Source organism: Oncorhynchus mykiss, chromosome 10, assembly GCF_013265735.2.
Source record: "Oncorhynchus mykiss isolate Arlee chromosome 10, USDA_OmykA_1.1, whole genome shotgun sequence".
Lineage (NCBI taxonomy): Eukaryota > Metazoa > Chordata > Actinopteri > Salmoniformes > Salmonidae > Oncorhynchus > Oncorhynchus mykiss.
Window position 1 is genome coordinate 57,547,700 of NC_048574.1, and position 19,749 is coordinate 57,567,448.

At 41.4% G+C, this 19,749-nt stretch overlaps 1 protein-coding gene across 2 annotated transcripts; it reads right to left on the minus strand.

The window, feature by feature from the left end:
• Positions 1–3,706: 3,706 nt before the first annotated feature.
• On the minus strand, positions 3,707–12,987 carry LOC110533153 (SLAM family member 5). Of its 2 annotated transcripts, XM_036933430.1 has the most exons (8): positions 12,512–12,987; positions 12,222–12,324; positions 7,123–7,434; positions 6,927–6,946; positions 6,665–6,846; positions 6,417–6,533; positions 5,910–5,980; positions 3,707–5,476 (listed from the first exon to the last, which is right to left on the minus strand). In XM_036933430.1, exons 3-8 carry the CDS (start codon positions 7,192–7,194, stop codon positions 5,357–5,359), a joined length of 582 nt encoding a protein of 193 aa, XP_036789325.1. In that variant the 5' UTR covers positions 7,195–7,434; positions 12,222–12,324; positions 12,512–12,987; the 3' UTR covers positions 3,707–5,356. The 2 variants fall into 2 exon arrangements, with proteins under 2 accessions (XP_036789325.1, XP_036789324.1); XM_036933429.1 differs by having other exon boundaries at positions 6,665–6,946.
• Between the last annotated feature and the right edge of the window lie 6,762 nt (positions 12,988–19,749).

Here is a 19,749-nt window from a genome sequence, read left to right on the forward strand (position 1 = left end):
CAGAGCGGCATAGGCAAGATACAGTAGATGGTATTGAGTGCAGTATATACATATGAGATGAGTATGTAAACAAAGTGGCATAGTTAAAGTGGCTAGTGATACATGTATTACATAAAGATGCAGTAGATGATATAGAGTACAGTATATACATATACATATGAGATGAATAATGTAGGGTATGTAAACATTATATTAGGTAGCATTGTTTAAAGTGGCTAGTGATATATTTTACATCATTTCCCATCAATTCCCATTATTAAAGTGGCTGGAGTTGAGTCAGTGTGTTGGCAGCAACCACTCAATGTTAGTGGTGGCTGTTTAACAGTCTGATGGCCTTGAGATAGAAGCTGTTTTTCAGTCTCTCGGTCCCAGCTTTGATGCACCTGTACTGACCTCGCCTTCTGGATGATAGCGGGGTGAACAGGCAGTGGCTCGGGTGGTTGTTGTCCTTAATGATATTTATGGCCTTCCTGTGACATCGGGTGGTGTAGGTGTCCTGGAGGGCAGGTAGTTTGCCCCCGGTGATGCGTTGTGCAGACCTCACTACCCTCTGGAGAGCCTTACGGTTGTGGGCGGAGCAGTTGCCATACCAGGCGGTGATACAGCCCGACAGGAGGCTCTCGATTGTGCATCTGTAGAAGTTTGTGAGTGCTTTTGGTGACATCTGCAATCTTGATGATGGTGTTGGAGTGGTGCTTGGCCATGCAGTCATGAGTGAACAGGGAGTACAGGAGGAGACTGAGTACGCACCCCTGAGGGGCCCCCTTGGTGAGGATCAGCATGGCGGATGTGTTGTTACCTACCCTGACCAGGTGTTTAGTCCCAGGGTCCTTAGCTTAGTGATGAGCTTTGAGGGCACTATGGTGTTGAATGCTGAGCTGTAGGCTCCCACCACCGCAATTGTATCAGTATTATGTGTAGGCAGTTAAGTTTCTCTCTCTCTCTCTCTCTCTCTTCTCTCTCCTCTCTCACTCTCTCTGGTGTATCTATCTATGTGTGCATGTAAGACTTCCCATCACCAGCTGAGGGCAGTCTAGTGACACTTACTTACCACAGTCTTTGGATCTCTTCCTGTGCTTCCTCCTACTGGGATGGATGCTGACTCTGGGACTGCGGAGACAGAGCAGGGAAAGGAGTGGTGCTTGAATGAAGAAATCCACAGGAACAAACATTTTTACAGTTTTACCGTTACTGTACTGTCAAATAAAGTGCTACACAATTACAGATCTGTATCCATAGAAGTAATAATTTATTTCCTCACCTCTCATTCAAATGCATCTTCCTGAGTCTAAAAACAAGACGACAGGCGTTATGAGTCTCATCAGGTTAATTCACAATCATTAGCGCACACCATTTCAAAAGGTTTGGCAACGGAAAATGAAAGCAAGCTTTTCTTATTCGATATGGTCGAATCGGCCTGTTGCTTCCATCTCGTTCCCAGTGAATACAACCCAGTTTTAAAGAGAATGTGCCTGGGTGAAAGTGCTGTTCATATTTTGAATGACTTTGATTGCATTACATGTCAGACAATGTTATGCTTAATTATCTGCAATCACACGTCCGATGCTCCACAAACGTCAGCTCCACGTGCTGCCATGTCTTCTCAGTCTGATTTTCCCTCATCGACTGACGCACAGACAAACACACAGAGGAAAGCACAAACACATGCCTTGAGTTGAGGTGAAGAAGACAGCTCTTTCTGTCTGTGCACTCAAAGGTGTAGACCGGCACTGGATGTTTTACAGGAACATACACTACCGGTCAAAAGTTTTAGAACACCTACTCGTTCAAGGGTTTTTCTTAATTTTTGAATGCTTAGTGAAACTACACTGTACAAGCAGAACGTCTCAAAACAGCACGGTGGTCATTATGATCAAACAGTTCTATTTTTATTTCATCAGACCAGAGGACAGTTCTCCCAAAATAATGATCTTTGCCCCCATGTGCAGTTGCAAACGGCAGTCTGGCTTTTTTTATGGCAGTTTGGGAGCAGTGGCTTCTTCCTTGATGAGCGGCCTTTCAGGTTATGTCGATATACGACTCGTTTTACTGTGGATATAGATACTTTTGTACCTGTTTCCTCCAGCATCTTCACAAGGTCCTTTGCTGTTGTTCTGGGATTGATTTGCACTTTTCGATCCACAGTACGTTCTCTAGGAGACAGAACGTGTCTCCTCCCTGAGCGGTATGACGGCTGCTGGTCCCATGGTGTTTATACTTGCGTACTATTGTTTGTACAGATGAATGAGGTACCTTCAGGCGTTTGGAAATTGCTCAAAAGGATGAACCAGACTTGTGGAGGTCTACAATTGTTTTTCTGAGGTCTTGGCTGATTTCTTTTTATTTTCCCATGATGTCAAGAAAAGAGGCACTGAGTTTGAAGGTAGGCCTTGAAATACATCCACAGGTACACCTCCAATTGACGCAAATGATGTCAGTTAGCCTATCAGAAGCTTCTAATGCCATGGCTGTCATTTTATGGAATTTTTCAAGCTGTTTAAAGGCACAGTCAACTTAGTGTATGTAAACTTCACTGTGATATAGTGAATGATAAGTGAAGTAATCTGTCTGTAAACAATTGTTGGAAAAATGACATGTGTCATGCACAAAGTAGATGTCCTAACCGACTTGCCAAAACTATAGTTTGTTAACAAGAAATTTGTGGAGTGGTTAAAAACAAGTTTTAATGACTCCAACCTAAGTGTATGTAAACTTCCACCATCAACTGTAGAAGCTGTTTTTCAGTCTCTCGTTCACAGCTTTGATGCACCAATACTGTCTCAATCTTCTAGATGGTAGCAAGGTGAACATGCTTTGGCTCGGGTGACTGAGGTACTTGATATAATCGCCTCAACCTTCCTGTGAAAGTGGGTGCTGTACAGTTGGGCAGGCAGTAAACTGAGATATGGTGTTTGTATGTAAACTCGATGTAAGTATTTTAATACACAGAAATTATGTGTTAAACCTACATATTGGAATTGTTAAAAGAGTGTTGTAAAAACATTTTTTTGGGGGGGGGGTTCAGTGCATGTAAAAGGCAGCATCAAAACACAATAACACAATCAATGATTTAGAAATGCAAATGGTTAAAGCATAATATTTATTGATTTTAAGGGCCTATTGAGAATATTTTTTGTAGAATTCCATCTTTATTTTTTCTATGCTTTATTAAGACAGATTGGAAACAGGAGGGGCAGTAAGATGGTAAGTATTGAGACCCATTCCCTTCTTCCACATTTTGTTACGTTACAGCCTACACATAATACCGCATAATGACAACGAAAAACAGAAATACATGACTTACATCAGTAATCAGACCCTTTGCTATGAGACTCGAAATTGAGCTCATGTGCATCCTGTTTCCATTGATCATCCATGAGATGTTTGGACAACTTGATAGGAGTTGTTGGAATTGTCCGTAGAGCTCAGAGTCAGGATTGTGTTGAGCCACAGATCTGGGGGAAGGTACCAAAAAAATGTCTGCAGCATTGAAGGTTCCCAAGAACACAGCGGCCTCCATCATTCTTAAATGGAAGAAGTTTAGAACCACCAAGACTCTTCCTAGAGCTGGCCTCTCGGCCAAACTGAGCAATCGGGGGAGAAGGGCCTTGATCACTCTGACAGAGCTCCAGAGTTCCTCTGTGGAGATGGAAGAACCTTCCAGAAGGACAACCACCTCTGCAGCACTCCACCAATCAGGCCTTTATGGTAGAGTGGCGAGACGGAAGCCACTCCTCAGTAAAAGGCACATGACAGCCTAAAGGACTCTCAGACCACAAGAAACAAGATTATCTGGTGTGATGAAACCAAGATTGAACTCTTTGGCCTGAATTGTGGAAATTGGATGTTCAGTAAATTGTTATGGGTAGTGCAAGTGTATTGCCTAATGTGAAAGCTGAGTAATGTACTGGATTTTACAGTACTGTAACATACTACATTCAAAGGGCAATTTTGAAACATGTATCATATTTTTTTTTGCTATTGGATTAATTGGTTGTTAAAATAACTAAACACAATATCTGCCAATTAATTTCCAGCAATATTGCCACTGTCTGTCTGTGTGATGCTCGCGTTTGTCTATCACTCCGTGTGAAGCCAGTTGACGTGATAGCCATCTATTGGGTTGACAGAAATACTTTCTTTCCGCAAAACCTTCTCATGTTATAGATGCTCTATGCAGAAATCACTCGTTCCATTTCCTGGTTGTTTATGTGACAAAACAAGCAACTATAGCGAGGGGAATCATTGTACCATCTAAACCGCTGTGGAATATCTTTTCCATAACGAAACATATTGTGTTTTCCTCTGTTTGAAGCTGTTGTACAAAACCAAAAGTAAAATACACAAAAGCAAAACTCAAGCACGGCAAGCATAGAAATAGTGCACATAGAACATACGTACCGCTTCTTAGACTTGCTCTCAATAAGAATGACAGATCAACATATTTCAGCAAAAATAAATTATCCATCATAATAAATGAAACAAGCTAATTAAGAGAGACAAGTTAGGCCAGAACAACATTTTGCGAAGAGCGATAAGAAGAGTAAAAAAACACTCAAGATCAAATGGCAAATCAAGATCTACATAAAAAAAGTACATCTATGGACCTTTTATTATTAAATCTATGGACCTAAAGTAGTCTAACAGTCATAGCTGCCAAGGAGTAGGTGGCTTTATCTCAAACGCCTGCTCTTTTATGTACTATACAAAGCTGCAAGCTAAACAACGAGCAGCTATAAAATATACAGGGGAGGGACCTACATTTAAACAACAGAACAGTCATTTCTGAAAAGAAGCTTTGGTTCAGCAGTAGCATATTAAACACCAAGGGTGCCACATTCCCCACCCACATTCTGAAATAGCATTTTTGTCCCCCCCAGTTTTATCATTGGAATGTGATACAAAACGAGGCAATGGTGTGCTTTAGGGCTTTAGCGCCTCCGAGTGGGCGGGTAGGCTGTTTGGAGTTTTTATCCGATAGGATAAAAAGTTATGTCCCCCCCTATTCCAAAACCAAAGTTGCGCCCAGTATTAAAATATATGTTCCATTTGTTTTAACCTATACTTTGGGATTTGGGACAAAAGGCATCTGAAAATAAGGATTATCCTGATCCTACTACTAACTCAATAGTTATTGAATTGGTCCGTATCAGTGGATGCCATCGAGGTCTCTATTTGACAGGTCTGTGAGAATGACCTACAAAGAAACCCTGAACTTATATCAGCGCAACAGTTGCAGGGGAATTTTCTCCCATAACAACTGTGCCTCTAAAAGTTTTTTTTACTTTCATTTTGTTTAAATGTCCTCTTCATGAGTTATCATGTTGGCTTCTCAGTGACTTCCAGTTTTGTTCCGTCATGCTGTGTCAACATCCCCGCTGGCAGCCATGCGATGTAACTGGAGTGAATCATAAACGGATACCATTGCAGAGTTGTCTCTATGCGACTCCAGTTCTGGTATATCTCTTCGCTCCTCCTAGACAGGGAGAGGGAGGTAGGGAGGGAAGGAAGGAATGAGAGGGACAGGGAAAAAGGGACAGGGAAAGAGGGGCAGAGAAAGTGGGTAGGAAAGCACCAACAAAAAAAAGAATAATATGTTTCATTATTAGATACTTTGTGCCAGAGGAAAGAAACAAGACTATACCATATGTGCTGTGTGACATGTCATTGTGCAACCCAACCATATCATATGGGCAAAACTGCTTGCAATGACATCAGGCCTGGTATCAAACTCAGGTGGTCTGTGCAACGCAAGACTTAAAAAATCGCCTAGGACAATATGACAGGATCATTCAGTCTTTCAGGCCTACAGATAGAAGATGTTTGCATTGTGTTAAAGCTTACAGTTGTAGCCCTGAGGGCTGCAAAAGCTGGTTTATTGTCTATCAGCCTGTAGCATTATTACTAACCTGGTTATCTGTTTGTTTTATGTAAGTAATCGTTGCATACTCATTGTCAACTTGCACTCCTTCGGATGAATCTATGAAGACAAATAAAATCAATTAGATATAAGGCGTGTGTGGGTGTGACTAACTGACAGAGACGTACAGACGCTCATCTCCTGAACAGGTTCTGTAAACCCTCACGACTACTGCTACGATGGGTACCTGTCTCTCTGCTGGCGGTCTTTTTGGCACCAATAGAAGCCAATCTTTAAAGTAATGATTGTCAGAGTGTGTGTGTGTGTGTGTGTGTGCCTTCTGCTTTTTCAACATTTAGAGAGGTGTATCAGGAAGGTCTGAGATGATAATAATACTGTCTGACCGAGCAGAGGAAGTGTGCCACTTTATTTGACCTGCATCCCGTGTTCAAGTAAACAGTTCCTACTTTTTCCAAAATACTATTCTTGATAATAAAAAAAGGCAGATGATGACATGTTTTGACTGACCTCAGACCTCTAAAAGATGAATACCTGCCTTGTGAGTGTTCATTTCCCCTCTTCTTTCGATTGATTGCAAGTCCAACCAGTCCCGAGGCAACCACAACGCAGAATACAGCAATAATAAGCGTACCCCGTGTCCTCTCATTCATGTCTGAAATAAATAAAAACAAGGAAACTATTTGTGTAAAGTGTGTTTTAAATGGGCTGAACTAATAGTTCCACTTAATTATTTTGGTAGTTGCTATTTTCTGGATGGCTTTAATTCAGAATTGATACTCTTACCTGTCTCCTTGGGATGACCATCTTCACTGCAACATTTTGGGACAAGAACTGTCTCATTGCTGACAGGGTTGGAAGCCACACAGCTGTAGGTGGAATTGTAGTTCTTTCCCTCTACCTCCAAACGGAGAGATAGATCGGTGGTGAGATCAGGACTGCTGGTTTGGTTTAGTATATCCTCTCCCCTGTACAAGGTCAAGGTCACCTCTTTTTCATTGTCAACAAAACACACCACACTACAGGAGCTGCTGTCACACTCTCTCACCTGAGGTTTGGAAACAACATCTGGAAGACAAATAGCAAATACATTGGAGGAATGGAACTTATATTGAATGTTTGTTGTAATATAGCACACATACACACACACACACACACACACACACACACACACACACACACACACACACACACACACACACACACACACACACACACACACACACACACACACACACACTTACAGTAAAGAATGAGGTTAAATTTAGGTATCCTCTTCTCTCCGTCTTTATTCTCCACAGAATAAACCCCAGCATCTTCTATCTGTAGGTCTGACAGACTGAATAATCCTGTCACATTGTCCCAGTGAAGGCGATTTTTAAATCTCTCATCTGAATCTATATGGCTTTGTCCATTGATCACAGTTGCAGTAGTGTCTTCTCCATACCTTACATATCCAGTTTTAAACACTCTCTCTGGAAAAGATAAAGACTTTCCCACGATGCCTTTCACCTCCTGAGTCTCAGAGTTGACTGTTTGCTGGGAAGCACAGAGAGCTGTGGACAGAGAGAGACTCGATATCAACACAATAGCAGTAATACCTGGATAAGTGTTTAACATGTCATTAACCGCATCCATATGATATTGCAATCTGATTTCAGAAGATAACAATGACATTCAATCATTAGTAGATTTGTGCAGCACGTCTACAATGTAGTAGCCTGGAACAACACTATTGACTTGAGTATCGCAGGTCTTCTTAGCAAATAACAGGTCTGATGTGATGGTGAAGGTCAGGAAACAAAGTTTTAGGACTGGTAGTTTAATATTTTGTCTGTAGTTGAGTTCACATACATTCTCTGAGCAAGGGAAAATCTTTCACCAATTGATTGTTTTCTTTTCCTCCAAAATAAAAAATTGAAGTATCATTGAAAAGCAAATGATAGAGGGATATTCAACACATTTCCACTAGCTAAACAGGTGAGGCTCAAAACTGTGCCTCACCTGCCCTGAATGACGGGCAGCCACTGTTCATGCCACGAGAGGTACCGGATCCTGGAAAATAGGTTTCGGAATGAAACAGTCCGAAACTGAGAGGTGCCGGATCCTGTTCTCAAATGAAGCACTGGTTTCATTGTCACATCCTCTGAAGAGACATAGGCTTACCGCATGTGGTTAGGTTAGGTTACCCAGGTTATTAGCTCAATGTACATAATGTATTTGTCCTTCTATAGTGAACTGTATAAATTGTATGTACAGTGTGGTCGGGAATTATTGGATCACATGATAAAGATGAGCAAAAAAAAAACTATATACTGAACTATATTGTATACTCCAAAAATTGAAAAATATATTATTTTGTTTAACAAGTAATACAAAAAAAAAAAAAAAAAATGGGGATCACGATAATTGTATTTCCTGTTTTCAATACTCCAGCAAGGATAACGACACTGAGCCTTTTTATAAAATGTTTTATGAGATTGGAGAACACATTGGGAGGGATCTTAGACCATTCAAAAACAAATCAAGAGGTGGTTCTTTAATGGAGGAAAACTTAAATCGTTTTTACTAAACTTCTATCAGCATGTTAAATGTGCAACCAGAGGGGAAAAAACTCTGGACCACCTCTACTCCACACACAGAGACACATACACATCTCTCCCTCGCCCTCCATTAGGTAAATCTGACCATAATTCTATCCTCCCGATTCCTGCTTACAAGCAAAATGTAAAGCAGGAAGCACCAGTGTCTAGATCAATAAAAAAGTGGTCAGATGAAGCAGATGCTAAGCTACAGGACTGTTATGCTAGCAGAGACTGGAATATGTTCCGGGATTCTTCCGATGGCATTGAGGAGTACACCACATCAGTCACTGGCTTCATCAATAAGTGCATCGATGACGTTGTCCCCACATTGACCCTACGTACCCCAACCAGAAGCCATGGATTACAGGCAACATCCATACTGAGCTAAAGGCTAGAGCTGCAGCTTTCAAGGAGCATAAAGTCATTTATAAACTTATAAGAAATCCCGCTATGCCCTCCGACAAAACCATCAAACCGTCAAAGCGTCAATACAGGACTAAGATCGAATCATACTACACTATACTAGCTCTGACGCTAGTCGGATGTGGCAGGGCTTGCAAACTTTCAAAGACTACAAAGGGAAGCACAGCCGAGAGCTGCCCAGTGACGCGAGCCTACCAGACGAGCTAAACTACTTCTATGCCCGTTTCGAGGCAAATAACACTGAAACATGCATGAGAGCACCAGCTGTTCTGGAAGACTGTGTGATCATGCTCTCCGCAGCCGATGTGAGTAAGACCTTGAAACAGGTCAACATTCACCGGCCCGCAGGGCCAGACGGATTACCAGGACGTGTACTGCGCTGACCAACTCGCAAACAGCTCCCTCTGAAGCTGGATCCTGGACTTCCTGATGGGCCGGCCCTAGGTGATAAGGGTAGGTAACAACACATCCGCACGCTGATCCTCAACACAGGGGCCCCTCAAGGGTGCATGCTCAGTCCCCTTCTGTACTCCCTGTTCACTCATGACATCACGGCCAGGCACGACTCCAACACCATCATTAAGTTTGCAGATGACACAAAAGTGGTAGGTCTGATCACCGACAACGACCAGACAGTCTATAGGGAGGAGGTCAGAGACCTGGCCGTGTGGTGCCAGGACAACAACCTCTCCCTCAACGTGATCAAGACAAAGGAGATGATTGTGGACTTCAGGAAAAAGAGGACTGAGCATGCCCCCATTTTCATCAATGGGGCTGCAGTGGTTGAGAGCTACAAGTTCCTTAGTGTCCACATCACCAACAAACTAACATGGTCCAAGCACACCAAGACATTCATGAAGAGGGCATGACAAAACCTATTCCTCCTCAGGTGACTGAAAAGACTTAGCATGAGTCCTCAGATCTTCAAAAGGTTTTACAGCTGCACCACTGGTTGCATCACTGCCTGGTATGTCAATTGCTCGGCCTCCAACCGCAAGGCACTACAGAGGGTGGATGTTAACGGCCCAGTACATCACTGGGGCCAAGCTTCCTGCCATTCAGGACTTGTAAACCAGGCGGTGTCAGAGGAAGGCCCTAAAAATGATCAAAGACTCCAGCCACCCTAGTCATAGACTGTTCTTTCTGCTACCACATGGCAAGCAGTACCCAGAGCGCCAAGTCTCGGTCAAAGAGGCTCCTCCTTCTAAACACCTTCTACCCCCAAGCCATAAGAATGCTGAACATCTAATCAAACGGCTACCCAGACCATTTGCATACCCCCCCCCCCCCCCCCCCCCCTCCCGCCGCTACACTCTGTTGTTATCATCTATGCATAGTCATTTTAATAACCCTACCTACATGTACATATAACCGGTGCCCCAGCACATAGACTCTTTACCGGTACCCCTCTGTATATAGTCTTGCTATTGTTTTTTACTACTGTTTTTAATTACTTGCTACTTTTATTTCTTATTCTTATCCATATTTTTTTAAACTACATCGTTTTTTAGGGGCTCATAAGTAAGCAATTCACTGTAAGGTTGTATTCTGCGCATGTGACTAAATACAATTTGATTTGATTTTGATTTACATTTTTTTTTACAGTTTGTAGGATCCATGTTGGCCTATAGGTGTCTTTGGAAGTAAAAATTTTACACAGAAATAAGGAGGACTGTTCTGCATGGGTGTGTAGGCCTGAGAGTGTAACTGTACAGTGCTTTTGTGAAACATTGTTTTCACATTTTCTAAGCGAATGAGATATGCAAATTGGTAAAGATTAACATGATCTTCATCATCATCGATTTGCATACTAAGGGAGCCTCCAGCGTACATACTCCAGGCACATGATAATAAAGTATGCATACGGTATAAGCCTAATATCTTTCTATGTTTGTGTCTCACCCACACAAACTCACATACCAAACATAATTTAATCTAAAATGGTTTAGGATCCTATTCACTAGAATTTTCCACTAGAATGTAATTGACTTTAAATGATTAACACTTACCTAAAGCTCCCACTCCATATGACTTGCAAGAGAGAAAACACCAATTTCTCCAATTCTAAACATTTTATTTGAACATCCTTAATGTGGATAATGTTTTTGAGGCCCAAAGACTATTTTACATGGAAAACAAGATGACTTTATTCATTTGCAAAAATGTTAAAAAAAAAAGGTTTTTTGCTTTGTCATTATAGGGCATTGTGTGTAGATTGATGACGGGGGAAATCATACATTTTAGAATAGGGCTTATGGTTGAAATTACGATATTATGTTTTAATAATGTTCATGTATCGAATGGTTGTAATTGATTTCGGAATGTCCAAAATTGTCATTTGGGGTATCAGGTTGATCGTGGAGGTTTACACTGCTAAATGTATAGTAATTTAGACTAAGAATGCGTTGAGATACTGATCTGTAATTATGATCATGATTAGGAAGTTAATATTAGAATTATGCATAATTACACTGTATGTTAAATGTACATTCTGCCAGAGTCGGTGTGCATTAAGTTGAGGGGTTTTGTCTTTAAGTGATAGCTTAATTAACTGATGTGAAACACTAAGCATTTTCATTCTAAATTTGGGTTGAATAATAAATTGGGGTTTAATTATGATTTGTAACTAAATTATATTATTTTAACTGACTGATTGATTTGAGTAAGATAAGAGTATGTTAACAACCTTATGAGCGGAGCAATCAATGTATTATGAATTGATTGTTTTGATTGTTGTTATGTTAATGCGCTCCTGACTATGGGATAATGTTCACACCAGTTCAACCATACGAAATAACGGGGGAAATGTGCCAGAGTTCGGATAAAACACTCCAAACCAAATTGTTGTGAAAGCCCCATAAGATTTGAAAAAGCTATGCCTCCCCTGGACAGGCAATGTGAGCCTAAACACAGTGAGCCTGTGAGCTCTGTGAGTTAATGTCAAATGACTAGCTACAGTCTCAGTCTCAGATAATTATAAAAGGTTGTCTGCCTGTTGTTTCCAAAAGATTGTTCATCTCTCATCTAAATTAGTTCATGAATCAATAAAGTATTGGCATACTCTGTAGTTGGTGTATAGATCACAAACTTTTATAGCCTACACCTCTTTCATCCAATGAAAGAGCTCTTTTTTAGAAACTAGTCTCTGTCTGTATCTATCCCTTAATGTAAATATTCCCATTCGGTCTGTGCTACACACACTACAGCCCTAGTCTTGGCGCCCTTGTCAAGAAACACAACAAGCGTACAAACGTATGATAGATCAAAAGTTACCAATTAAAACATTGAACACTTTATGTTAGTGACGCAAATCAGTAACAACAAAAGAAACATACCATCAATTACGAAACATAGCAGCATGAGCCTTGTCCATCCAAACAAATGGTTCATTGCTCTAAAGCTCGAGCTGTTCAGATGTGTGCAAGATGGGATCTTGTCCTGGTACAGAGGAAAGAATAGACTCAACCAGACCAGCAGCTCTCTGGGGTGTATTCATTACACCGATTCTGTTACTTAAAATGTAAGCAAACGGAACAGGAACCTACCTGACATTGTCCAATAGAAACTCTAGTTCTAGTTGCAACCGTTTGGATTAAATGATTACACATCTAATATCATTACCAACCTGTCTCTCCCTCTGGAGGTAGAGAGAGGAGATTACAACTCCATCTACAGTGGTGCAGCTGTCAACCCTGTCAGTAATCACATCATCACCTTCAACATCAGAACACCCTGTGGAGACGGAGGCCTTGGAGAAGACGCATGTGTGAGAAATCATATCATCCATTATTGCCATCAGCTCTGAGCTCATTACACATATAATGCCCATCCCTCTTGAGATAGACCGGTTAGTAGACTTGTTGTGTAGCGACGAACCAAAGTGTATGTTGTTAAAGTGCACCTTCTAGTGGAGAAAATAGAGAATTCCACTGTGAATGGTTTGCACTTTGAATGATCTTGCATGGTAGACTGTGAGGTATGAACACTGAGTGCACAAAACGTGAGGAATAACTGCTCTTTCCATGGCATAGACTGACCAGGTGAATCCAGGTGAAAGCTATAATACCTCATTGAGGTCACTGTTAATCCAATTCAATCAGTGTAGATCACATATGTCAGAGTCAAGGCCCGCGGGCCACATCCGGCCCGCAAGAAGGTTTTTTACGGCCCCTGGGATGATCTTGATTTATTATTAGAACCGGCCCGCAGCAAGCCGGCAGCCCGCAGATCTTTTACACGCACCAATACTACATTTCCCACAATGCAAAGGTGACGCACCGAGCAGTAGGCTGCTTCATTTCAATATTTATTGGCACAGCAGTCGTCAGCATCACAGTAAAATTAACTTTCAGATACCCATCAAAAATGGCAAAACGGAAGGTGGATACTGAGAACCGGGGGTTTCAAACAAGGTGGGAGTCGGAGTATATGTTCACGAAGGTAGCTGGAAAACCTGTGTGTCTTCTGTGTGGAGAAAGTGTGGCGGTACTGAAAGAGTATAATCTGAGACGACATTATGAAACGAAACACGCGGACAAAAACAAGAATATGGACATGGAACAAAGGCTACAAAAGGCAGAGGAATTAAAACGAGGCCTCAAAGGCCAGGCTGCTGTCAAGGCCAGTTTTATTTTGGCAGAAGAGATCGCTAAATCAGCCCGGCCATTTACGGAGGGGGATTTCATCAAAAACTGCATGATTAAAGTTTGTGACGAAGTTTGCCCAGAAAAAAGGCAACTCTTTTTAAATGTGAGTCTGAGCAGAAACACCATTGCCGAGAGAGTAGACCAGTTGTCCATCAATCTAAAAGAGCAGCTTGTGAAAAAGGGAAAAGATTTTATTGCATATTCCTTGGCTGTGGATGAGAGCACCGACATTTCTGACATTGCCCAGTTGTCAATTTTCATCCGCGGAGTGGACTCCAACCTAAGCGTGACAGAGGAGTTTTTGGCTTTACGTCCTATGCATGGCACAACTACGGGGCATGATTTGTATGAAGAGGTGTCAAGATGTGTAAATGAGATGGAGCTGCCTTGGGAAAAACTCGTGGGTTTGACAACCGACGGAGCACCTGCGATGTGTGGACACAGGAGCGGACTGGTGGCGAAGATACGGGAAAAGATGCAAGAGGAAAACGCGACAGGTGAGCTGACAGCTTATCATTGTATCATACACCAGGAAGCGTTGTGCGGTAAAGCCTTGAAAATGGAGCATGTAATGAGCATCATCACGCGCACAGTTAACTTTATCAGAGCCAAAGGTTTGAATCACCGCCAGTTCAAGGCATTTCTGACGGAGTTAGAAACGGAGCATGGTGATTTGCCTTATCACACAGAGGTGCGATGGCTAAGCCAGGGAAAGGTGCTTCAAAGATGTTTCGAGCTTCGTGAGGAGATTTGTCTGTTCTTGGACAGCAAAGGGAAAGACACAACACAACTCCGAGACGAAATGTTTCTGTGTGAAATGGCTTTTCTGTGTGACATTACGAGTCATCTGAATGCAATAAACTTGCAGCTGCAGGGTCGGGATCGTGTCATCTCTGATATGTACAGTACAGTGAAGGCATTTAAAACCAAACTGACTCTGTGGGAGACGCAGATGCGGAAAGAAAATTTGAGCCACTTTCCCAGCTGCCAGACCATGAAAGAGAAGCTCTCTACCAGTGCGTTCCCGAGCACACAGTTGGCTGATAAAATAGGTATGCTTGCCGCTGACTTTCGACGCCGATTTGCTGACTTTGAAGCACAAAAAAGCAGGTTGGAACTGCTCGGTAACCCATTTGCTGTTGACGTGGAAAGCTCACCACCAAACCTCCAAATGGAGTTGATTGACCTCCAATGCAATGATGCACTGAGGGCAAAATATGCGGCAGTGGGTGCTGCGGAGTTCGCCCGTTTCCTCCCCGGCACAATGCCCCAGCTGCGCATCCAGGCTGCTCAAACGTTGTCTATGTTTGGCAGCACATACCTGTGTGAACAACTGTTTTCTTTGATGAACCTGAACAAAACATCACACAGAAGTCGACTTACTGCTGAACACCTCCACTCAATTCTGAGGATTTCTTCAGCTCAGAGCCTTACCCCGAACATTGATGAACTTGTGGAAAAGATGGGACACCACCAAGTATCACCCTCAACCTCAAACAAGTGAACATTACTGTGCAATCACATATTTAGAGTTTTTACTCAGTTCAAGTTTAAAAGTTAAAATTTAATATTTGTTTTCACTGCATGTTACTTCTCCTTAAACAAAGTGTTGTTTTTGATTAATAGATTTTTGCACTTTATTTTTTTGTATTTCAATCCAATTATATTTTAAAAATATTTCAGTTGAGTGGATGATAGAAAATTGCTATTATTGTTTTTTCTTTGAAGTAAATTTAGCCCACTTTTGCTAAAATAGAAAATATAGTCTACTGATGGTGCCTTGAATACCGGTTTCTTTCATTTAATGTTCATGTTATGGGGATATTTATATAAAGGAAATTTGTCTTTTGTGTCTGTTGAAAATTAAAGATTACTGACAGAGCCATAAGAAAATATTGCTTTATTTATCTGATCATATTGTAATATATTTGTTAGGTTTTCAGTAGGTTCAATTAGGTTCACTAGACTATATGCGTCATTTAAAAATTTTTCAATGAACATTCGAACAGTCCGGCCCTCGTCTTGTAGCTGATTTTTTTATTTGGCCCTCCGTCCATTTGACTTTGACACCCCTGGTGTAGATGAAGGGGAGGATATATTTGAGTGTGTCAAGTACCAGCATGCTGCTAGGTTTTCACACTCAACAGTTTCACGGTCTGTATCAAGAATGGTCCACCCCCCCAAAGGACAGCATCCCTGTGGAACTCTTTCGACACCTTGTAGAGTCCATACCTCGGCCAATTGAGGCTCTTCTGAGAGAAACCGTGGGCGCAATCCTCAATATTAGGAAGGTGTTCCTAATGTTTTGTTAATTAAAGTATTCATACCAATTGATTTATTCCACATTTTACAGCCTAAATTCAAAATAGATTAAATATATGTTTTTCCTTCACCTATCTACACACAATACCTCATAATAACAAAGTGAAAATATGTTTTTAGAATGTTTGCACATTTATTGAAAATGAAATACAGAAATATCTCAAATATCTACATAAGTCTTCACACCCCCGAGTCAATACCTTGTAGAAGCATATTCGGCAGCAATTACAGCTGTGTCTTCTTGGTAAGTCTCTAAGAGCTTTGCACCCCTGGATTGTACAATATTTGCACATTATTCTTATTATTCAAGGTCTGTCAAGTTAGTTGTTGATCATTGCTAGAAAGCCTTTTTCAAGTCTTGACATAGATTTACAAAACGATTTAAGTCAAAACTGTAGCTAGGCCACTCAGGAACATTCAATGTCGTCTTGGTGAGTAACTCCAGTGTATATTTCGCCTTTTGTTTTAGGTTGGTGTCTTGCTGAAAGGTGAATTCGTCTCCCAGTCTTTTGGATAGCAGACCGAACCAGTATTTTGCCTTTGCTTAGCTCTATTTCATGTATTTGTATCTGAAAAAACTCCCAAGTCCTTGCCAATGACAAGCATACCCATAACATGATGCAGCCACCACCATGCTTGAAAAACTGAATAGCGGTACTCAGTGATGTGTTGGATTTGCCCCAAACATAACGTTTTGTATTCAGGAAATTAAGTTACATTTTTGCCACATTTTTTTGCAGTTTTCCTTATTGCAAACAGGATCCATGTTTTGGAATAGTTTTATTCTGTACTGGCTTCCTTCCTTCTTTTCGCTCTGTCATTTAGGTTAGTATTGTTGATTTAACTACAATGTTGTTGATCCATCCCCAGTTGTATCCTATCACAGCCATTAAACTCTGTAACTGTTTTTATGTCACCATTGGCCTCATGATGAAATCCCTGAGCGGTTTCCTTCCTCTCCGGCAACTGAGTTAGGAAGGACAAGTGCATCTTTGCAGTGACTGGGTGTATTGATATCTTCACCATGCTCAAAGAGATATTCAATGTTTGTTTTTGATATTTTTTACCCATGTACTAATAGGTGGTCTTCTTTGCAAGGCATTGGAAAACCTCCCTGGTCTTTGTTTTTGAATCTGTGTTTGAAATTCACTGCTAAACTGAGGGAGCTTTTACATAATTGTATGTGTGGGGTATAGAGATGAGGTCGGCATTCAAAAACCATTTTACACTCTACTATTGTACACAGAGTGAGTCCATGCAACTTATTATGTGACTTGTTAAAGCACATTTTTAATCCTGGATTTATTTAGGCTTGCAATAACGAAGGAGTTGAATAGTTATTTTAAGACGTTTTAGCTTTTCATTTTTTATTAATTTGTGCACATTTCTAAAAACTAAAGTCGACTTTGATATTGTGGGATATTGTGTGTTGGCCAGTGACACTTATCATTTTCAAATTCAGGCTGTAACACGAACACATTTTGAACACGTCAAGGGGTGTGAATACTTTCTGAAGACACTGTGTATACAGTATATATAGGACTACGGTTTAATTGAAGTTTTGGTTCTGAAAACACTGTATGTCAAGTTTTGTATTTGTTTTTCCCCACACAACAAAGACGAGAGGCATGGAGGAAGTTACTATCCTGTTATCCCAGCAGCAGCCCTGGTGGTGTTCCCAGACATCTTTGCAGTGTCATTCACCTTAGGGTGAGGCTAACATAGATAAGATGAATGTACTGTAACACAGTTCACTTATCCTTTACGTGTCCTTCATAGACAGCTATTTCTGTCTAACCTATTCTGTGTGCAATCAATTTCTCACTTCATATTATCCAGAGAATCTTTGAAAGTTGAGTGATGGTGGATGACCAAGTCTATGAAAAGCAGAGAGCAAAATTAGTGAGAGAAAGTAGGTTGGTTGAAATTGGAAACCGGTGGGATAGTGACACAACGCTGCCTGGAAGAGTCTTTGGAATCTCCCTGATTTAACCCTTTTCAATGTTTACCAAAAGAAAAATGATTACAATTAATTCATTTTTTTCAACCTGAGACTCATTGGCCTTGGCTCATTTTCTGTGAAGAACATGTAAAATAACACATTTGCACACTGTGCCCCCCCCTTCACATTTATATTATATATGTGGTGTTAGGGGTCACTGGACCTGAGGGTAATACAAGTGTGGAAAAATGTGTGTAGGTAAAAACAAGTAAAAATTAAACAAAAAGGTTTGCTGTGTGCCCTCACTCTGTCTTCCTCCTCCCTGGGCCTGCTGTTTCAACATAGCAGCAAGAACCTGTCTGTCTGTCACGACTTCCGCCCAAGTCGGTCCCTCTCCTTGTTGGGGCGGCGTTCGGCGGTCGACGTCACCGGTCTTCTAGCCATCGCCGCTCCACCTTTCATTTTCCATTTTTTTTTGTTTTTTGTTTTTGTCTCCTCATAATTACTATCTGTCTTTAGCCCTCTGTTCCCTCCATGTCTGTGTGGGGTATTGTTTATTGTCGAAGTTGGCACGCTTCCGGCTGGTTAGCGCCAGGTTTTATTTGTACCCGTGATTTGTGGCAGCCGGTACTTTGTACTTTGTTGTGGTACTTTGTGCTGCCTCAATTGTTTTGGGCATTTGTTTTTGTGATGCGGTTGAGTTCTGGTCTTACAAGTACCTCAGTAAAGTGCTTCTTGTTCACTCATCTCTGCTCTCCTGCACCTGACTTCCATGCACCAGCTACACCCACCTTTGACACTGTCTCCCTGCCTGCCTCCCTGTCTCCCGCTTTTCTCGCACTCTTTACCCTTTGTAGTGTGTGAAACTAAACTATGTCCTGCGGGAACCTGCACAATGTTAATACAATACATTATTCCGATACTACGATTTTCAATGTATCGAAATAATGTATTTTCCTACACTCTACCCCAGCCAGGTGCAAATTGGGGCAGGGACACAACAAATAAATAGCTTTGCATGTTGTGGCTCCTTACCACAATCAATCACTATGGCAAAAATAATCTCTGCTTAGAGAAATACTTTTTACAGAGAGAGAAGCTAGTGTGGATGGAGTATTCCATTTTGGAAGATGAAGAATTTTCACGACTCTGTCAATTCTGACCCTTAGTCTGACAGTGTGTTGGAAGAAGAGGATGAGATCGACCCTCAGCCAGCCCCAGGACCAGCCCGTTAGCAGCCAGCTCATCAGCAGCCTGCAGGAGGAGAAATAGGAATGTCAAAAAATGGTGAGTTTGAATGGTCTTCTTGCCCAAGGTATGAGCCACCCCGCATGGCTGCCAATGTGATAAGGATGCAACCAGGGCCGACGCGGATGGTGGTTACTCATGTCCAAGACAGAAAGTCTTCTTTTGGACTGTTCATCCCAGACAACATTATTCTGGACTGCACTAATTTGGAGGGAAGGTATGTTTTTGGAGAGAGATGGAAGGAGATGGACCAAACTCATTTACATGCACACTTTTGGGTTCTTATTCTTCCTGGTGTTTTCAGATCCAATGTGGAATTGTTTTATTTTTTTATTTCACCTTTACTTAACCAGGTAGGTAAGTTGAGAACAAGTTCTCATTTATAATTGCGACCTGGCCAAGATAAAGCAAAGCAGTTCGACACGTACAACAACACAGAGTTAAACATGGAGTAAAACAAACATGCAGTCAATAATACAGTAGAAAAATAAGTCTACATACAATGTGAGCAAATGAGGTGAGATAAGGGAGGTAAAGGCAAAAAAAAGGCCATGGTGGCGAAGTAAATACAATATAGCAAGCAAAACACTGGAATGGTAGATTTGCAGTTGAAGAATGTGTGAAGTAGAGATAGAAATAAGGGGGTGCAAAGGAGCAAAATAAATAAATAAATAGTAGGGGGAGAGGTAGTTGTTTGGGCTAAAT